The 7341-nt window shown below is 33.4% G+C and overlaps 1 protein-coding gene across 1 annotated transcript in view; it reads right to left on the bottom strand.

Annotated features, from left to right (window-relative positions):
- WDFY3 (WD repeat and FYVE domain containing 3) overlaps nt 1–7341 on the bottom strand; it is a 288646-nt gene that overhangs the window by 153842 nt on the left and 127463 nt on the right. Inside the window, exons 9-10 of the mRNA XM_011985448.1 lie at nt 1972–2439; nt 979–1080 (exon numbers count right to left, since the gene is read on the bottom strand). Of these exons, the coding sequence (XP_011840838.1) occupies nt 979–1080; nt 1972–2439 (570 nt within the window). The remainder of the gene's footprint in view (nt 1–978; nt 1081–1971; nt 2440–7341) is intronic.

Below are 7341 nucleotides of genomic sequence, written 5' to 3' on the forward strand. Positions count from 1 at the left end.
CAAGTCTTGGTACTTGCCAAAGTTGTATTAAACTAATTACTTTTATAATTATGTGTCTACATTTTCTTCACTAGATTCTAATTCCCGGGGAGCAAGAACGATCTTACCTTGGCATCTAGGTGTTATTCTAACACCTAGCTAGCATGGTACCTGGGATACACAATATATTTAAAACATGATGAATGCTGAATTTCTCTGCATTCAGGCAGTCATGCAAGTGCATGGGGTTCATTCATCCCTGGCTTTCCATAACACTTAAAATATAATTCAAGCTCCTTACCATGGCCTAAAAAGCTCCCTATGATTTGGGCCCAGCCTACTAATCTGAACTCATTTTCCCCTCATTATTCCTTTGAAGTTGCACTGACCTTATTACCTGAGAGTTGTTTGATGTTAATTAAAATCTCAAGTAATCTTTTTTAAAATGCAAGAGTGATATTTTATAAATATAGTTGGCCCATCTGTTAATGACAGGTAGAAAAGGATAAAAGAGAAATTGAGACCAAAATTAAACAAAATATTTAGTAAAGTTAATTAACCTTGGAGAGGTTACGTTTTATTAGAGAATCATTTTTCAGTATTTTCTGAAGGTCGTAACATTATAATACTCTAACTTGTAGTACTAAAAATATTTTTTAAATCACTGTGTAAAGAAAATATTTTAGGAAAAAATTAAATAGCAACTTACTTGAGTAAGAGTGTACCAGTAAAAAATTAGAAGAATACTTTAAACAGAAGACACTATAAAAAGCAATTTAAACATCATTTTGAAATAGTAACAATGTCATATGTTTTGTCATCAAGGTACTGCTAATGGTCAAAAGTAAAGTACTGAATTTTTAGGAACATGATGGGTACCAAACTGAATCAATAGTTTTTTCTCTTAAGTGACAGGAAGATTTCAGAAGGAAGAATCACCACAGAAGATGTAACCAGTGGTAATCTCCCAAAGTATTTGCTTATAGCTTTTTAAATTACCTGCATTTGTGTTTGATCCTTGAAGAAGCACTGTCAAGGTCTCCATAACCAATAAAGCCAGGTGTTTTTGGTCTTCAACTGAACTATTATTTCTTGAGTCCCCTAAAAAAAGATTCAAAGGTCCAAATTACAAAAGTGATAAGCTTATTTTTTCTTGATTCAGTTTTATTGTAATAATTTCTTTATTTCTTCAGTATTCACTTTTACCCCTAATATGACACATATAATATAATCTTTAAAATGATGCATAGGTCCAACATTTGCAAAAGTAGGCTCAAAATCAACATTAACAGATTTTATTTCAGTATGCTTGCAAGTGGCAGTTATCTAATAAATATAAAAAATGAAAATACAAAGGTTAAATATATCATCTTCACAGAGGGTTTTCCTAATAAAGGATGTCAATAGGAGAATGCTAGATTTTGATTCACCAAAGAGAGAAAAGGTCATGAATAAAGTTACCTATTCAACCTGTATTAATTCACATTTAATACTTATTAACTACCAGATACTATTGTACTTTTATCAGATTTATCAGAGAGGTACGCAATGATAACACATTGTGTATATAACATCATTAAATATACTTATTTTCTCTATACAATAAAAACATGTTGAAGTAACTATACATTTAACTATATTTATTAGTTGTAATTAATAAATCTGATTATTTTCAGAAGCTTTTAAAACTCGCTCTTAGAAGCAGAAGGCAGTAGATACTAGTCATGTGGATCACACAAGTTCTTCCTCGGTTTTTACCTTCCTTTAAACTCTCTCCAATATACTGACATAATTCTAGCTTCCTCCTCCTCAATTCCCTAACAGAGGTTGAATGAACCTGTAAATTTTGGAAAATATAGTTCACTAATATGTCACAATAATACACATTAGGAAGTCATTGAAATCAATAACCAAAGAATGGGAACAAGAACAAAAAACTCTCTGCTTTGAACCCCTTTTCAAATAAAAATAAAATTACAGACAATATTTTACCTTGCTCATTTTGTGCCTGAGTTGGATCCTTCAACAGGGCAGCATATTTATGCAAAAGGTTTACCATGACCTCCAAAAGGCCAACCTCCCTGAACACATCTTTAAATATGTAGTCATGTCTTGTAAACTTAAGAAGTGTTTTCATTGCAATAATGCTACAGTGATAAGAAGAGCTAGATTTTAAGAGGATACTGACACTAATAAGTTCTTTACAAGGAATATAATTTAAGCTAAAAACAACAAACTCCAGCATCTCAAAGTATTTGTTTTGTACTTCTGGGAGTTTAGAAATCTTCTCTGCAAACTGTGACAATGTGTGCTGTGACTCCAGGATGAAGTAATTGGCATTGTCAGCCATGTAGATATTTGTGATAGCATCAAGGATGATTTGGGCAAGGAAGCTGGTCTTTGCTTTTAAAAATGCATTCTGAAGAACTGCAAAGGCCTGGATGTTTCTCACACTGTGACCTAAAACAGAGAAGAAAAACATAAAAGTAGGTATTATGTGATATTTTAATGATGGCAAACCAGTCTGTTTAAACACATCATGAATTATAACATTTGTCAATTATTTACTAAGAACATAATCCTGTTTTCACAAAAGGTCTTATTTTTCTTCATCAAGTTCAAATCATTTAATTAAAAATAACACTGATTAAAATTTTAATGCATTATGATGAATATTTCAATTCATTAATAGTGTATATTGAAAAGTTGGACTGTTTTAGAGGGAATAAAAGCATATTATAAACATCCATGCTTCAGAGTTTGGAAATGTGTGGTAGTGTAGCATTTAATTATCTATGAGATTGATTTTGACTATAAGGACAGCTGTCTCTCAGTTTAAAAAGACTTCGAGGTTTAAGAAGTTACAGGCCTGAGAACATCAATAAAGAAGCAGGAAAATAGGAGGGGAAAAATTTTCCAAATTCCAGTTTTTCTTTATAATTAGAACACTATGGTTTTTATAAATTTTAAGCTGGAAGTTTGTTTTGCTTTCTAGCTAAAAGTACAATTTACTCATACAGACATTTGTTAAAGCAGTTTATGGCCAGCTATTCAAACATAACAAATGGAAAAAAAAAATCTTTATACATGGCTCTGGTGAGGCAAATCAGCGACAATAATCATAAAGAAATTAAGGCAGAAAGTTATACTTGAAGTACATGAAAAGAAGCAGCTTGCTTCTAAAAGTAGTCCCCAGAACAATAGCTATTAGGAGTATGTGTCATTTCCAAGTATGACCAAAAAATTAACATAGTGCCTTACAGAATAAGCTGGATTTTAGAAAGTGAATAAACCAGAGAACTACCAAAATTCTTAAACGGAGTAGAAAGAACGCTCAGGGCTGGGGGCAGTAGCTCATGCCAGTAGTCCCAGCACTTTGGGAAGATGGCCTGAGGCCAGGAGTTCTAGACTAGCCTGGCTAACATAGCAAGACCACCTCCATTTCTACAGGAGATTAAAAAAAAAAAATTAGCTGGGGATGGTGGCATGTGCCTGTAGTTCTAGCTACTCGGGAGGCTGAGGCAGGAGGACTGCTTGAGCCCAGGAGTTTGAGGTTGCAGTGAGCTATGATCACACCACTGCACCTCAGCCTGAGTGACAGAAAGCAATCCTGTCTGTAAAACAAACAAACAAACAAAAAAGAATGCTCAGAAATCCTGACTTGGACATTTCTTAAAAACACAGGGAATTTAAAAAATCTCCAGCCTACATATGATTTCAATTTTCTGATTTCTTGTTTATAACATATATGGCAAATACCAAAAGTTTATCTTTGTTTCCTGTGTCGATTAGTCTATCTAAGTTTGTTTTTCGGTTACCTACAGAATATAAAGAGTAAAAATGTCTGGAAAAGAATAATTGACATCTCAGCAGCTTTTCAAAAAAAAAATAGTTCACAGGATTATTAATTTGTATGGCAAATCAAAAGACTTAGAATAGCCAAGACTTAGAATAGCCAATGATTCTGAGAAGAACAAAACTGGACAACTTACGTGTCCTGATTTTAGGCTTATTATAAAGCTACAGCAATCAAGTCTGTGGTATTAGCTTAAGGATAGACACATGGATCAATCAAACAAAATTCAGAAAGTGTCTCAGATATATGTAGTCATATATGATATTTTCAACAAAGGTCTTGGAACATTCAGATATCCATATTAAAAAAAGAAAGCAGTACTTTCTACCCTCTATAATAACTTAAAATGTACTATAGACCTTAATTTAAGAGTTAAAATATGAAACACTGGATAAAGAAAAAAAAATAGAAGAAAATATTAGAGATCTTCGTGAATCTGAGTAAAGATTTCTTCTATAGGAGAAAAATAATCACAAAATATTCTTGAAATGAAAAACTGGACTTCATCAAAATTTAAAACTTCCATTTCTCAAAAGATGCATTAAAAAAACCCCAGCAAGTCAAGACGAAGAGAACACACTTCCAAAATACATATTAAGGGATAAAGAACTTATACAGAATATCTAAAGAACTCTTATAACTCCAATAAAACAACCCTATCAAACAATGGGCACAGAGATCTGAACCAAGGTAGAGAAACAGATGGTGACAAAGCACATAAAAAATGTAAAACTTCATTAGTCAATTAGAAAAATGAAAATTAAAATAACAATTAGACATTATTACATACTTAGTAGAAGTCTAAAATTAAAAGGACTAACAATACCAAGTGTTACTGACAACGTCAAGTAACTGGAACTGACATTACTGATGTGAATGCAAAAATGGGACAGCCACTTTAGAAAATACTCTGGCAGTTTCTCATAAAGTTAAACATACATTTACCATATGGTCTAGCACTTTCACTGCTCTGTATTTAGCTAAAAGAAATGAAAACGTATGTCCACAGAAAGATTTGTTTTATATAAATGTCCACTGTTGCTTTATTCCTGATAGTCAAATAAATGTCCATCAACTGGTGAAGAGATACATAAATTGTGGGCTATCCAAACAATGAAGTAATACCCAGCATTAAAAAGGAGCAAACTTCTGATACACGCAATAATATGGGTGATTCTCCAAAGTATTACAATATTCCTCCCATTTTCATGGTTTTATTTTCTGTGGTTTCAGTTACCCATGGTTAATCACAGTCTGAAAATATTACATACAATAGATATTTTAAGAGAGAGAGAGCACTCATGCTCTTAAGAGAGAGCACACATTTACATAACTTTTATTATTGTATATTACTATAATTTTCATATTTTATTATTATTGTTAATCTCTTACTGTGACAAATTTATAATTTCAACTTTATCATATATATGTATGTGGAAGAAAAACATAGAATATATATGGTTTGGTATTATCTGTGGTTTCAAGTATTACCGGGGACGTTGGAACACATTCTCCCCGATTAAGAGGGGAGTGATTAGATAGAATCACTTAAAGTTTATCTAAAGAATCCAGATACACAAAAACTATATACTGTATGATTACAGTGTATTAAGTTCTAGAAAGGGCAAAACTAAAACAGACTAGTGGTTGCCAGGGCAAGCGTTAAGGTGGGGAGGGCTGACTGCAAGGAGAACAAGGAAACTTTCTAGAAGGGTGAAAATATTCCACATCATGATTACAGTGGTGATCACACAACCATATCCACTTGTCAAAACTCATCAAATTCAACACTCAGATGAATAGATTTAATGTACACAAATTACACCTCAATACTGCTAGAAAATATAAAAGACAACCTATTTCACATTCTTTCCATAATGGAATACAGCTATTTCCTTTGATTCTTGCAATAACGCTGAAAGTAGACCATGGGAAACAGAAAATTTTGAGTTATACAGGAAACTCAAAATGATGTAGCTTGACCCATTCACTATATAGAAGATTATGCCAGTTTTTCTGAAGAAGAAACTGATGTTTAGAAAAGTTAGGTCACTTATAATTACATAAATTCTGACTCTTAGGGCATCACCCTTTCTAGAGAGCCTTACTTTCATAGACATTATGTCACTGGATTCTCTCAATAATCCTGGGAGGTGCTAGGTTATATGACTATTATCCCTGCTATGAATGAGACAAAACCAGGCAATGATATTGCAAAAGATTAATTTTGCTTCATTATTTCAAAATTATACTGTTGTAATTAGCTATAATGCCAATATCAACATCACATTGATAAACCAAATGAAACAACAATAAAGCATAAAATAGGAATTACATTGCTGCGATATTTTTATGTTAATTCATAGAAAGAGTTAACTACAGAATGGTTAAGCTGGAATCTATAAATTAGAAGTTTTCTGAGAAGTCCCTATTTTTTTCTTTTAATTTATTTATTTTATTATATTTTAAGTTCTAGGGTACATGTGCACAATGTGCAGGTTTGTTACATATGTATACATGTGCCATGTTGGTGTGCTGCACCCATTAAGTTGTCATTTGCATTAGGTATATCTCCTAATGCTATCCTTTCCTCCTACCCCCACCCCACGACAGGCCCTGGTGTGTGATGTTCCCCTTCCTGTGTCCAAGTGTTCTCACTGTTCAATTCCCACCTATGAGTGAGAACATGCAGTTTGGTTTTCTGTCCTTGAGATACTTTGCTCAGAACGATGGTTTCCAGCTTCATCCATGTCCCTACAAAGGACATGAACTCATCCTTTTTTATGGCTGCATAGTATTCCATGGTGTACATATTTTCTTAACCCAGTCTAACATTGATGGACATTTGGGTTGGTTCCAAATCTTTGCTATTGTGAATAGTGCTGATCAATAAACATATGTGTGCATGTGTCTTTATAGCAGCATGATTTATAATCCTCGGGGTATATACCCAGTAACGGGATGGCTGGGTCAAATGGTATTTCTAGTTCTAGATCCGTGAGGAATCACCACATTGTCTTCCACAATGGTTGAACTAGTTTAGAGTCCCACCAACAGTGTAAAAGTGTTCCTATTTCTCCACATCCTCTCCAGCACCTGTTGTTTCCCGACTTTTTATTGATTTTCATTCTAACTGGTGTGAGATGGTATCTCATTGTGGTTTTGATTTGCATGTCTCTGATGGCCAGTGATGATGAGCATTTTTTCATGTTGTCTGTTGGCTGCATAAATGTCTTCTTTTGAGAAGCGTCTGTTCATATCCTTCACCCACTTTTTGATGGGGTTGTTTTTTTCTTGTAAGTTTGTTTGAGTTCTCTGCAGATTTTGGATATTAGCCCTTTGTCAGATGAGTAGACTGCAAACATTTTTTCTCATTATGTAGGTTGCCTGTTCACTCTGATGGTAGTTTCTTTTGTTGTGCAGAAGCTCTTTAGTTTAATTAGATCCCATTTGTCAATTTTGGCTTTTGTTGCCATTGCTTTTGGTGTTTTAGTCATGAAGTCCTT

This window comes from Mandrillus leucophaeus, unplaced genomic scaffold (genome assembly GCF_000951045.1).
Source record: "Mandrillus leucophaeus isolate KB7577 unplaced genomic scaffold, Mleu.le_1.0 Scaffold283, whole genome shotgun sequence".
NCBI classification, from domain to species: Eukaryota; Metazoa; Chordata; class Mammalia; order Primates; family Cercopithecidae; genus Mandrillus; species Mandrillus leucophaeus.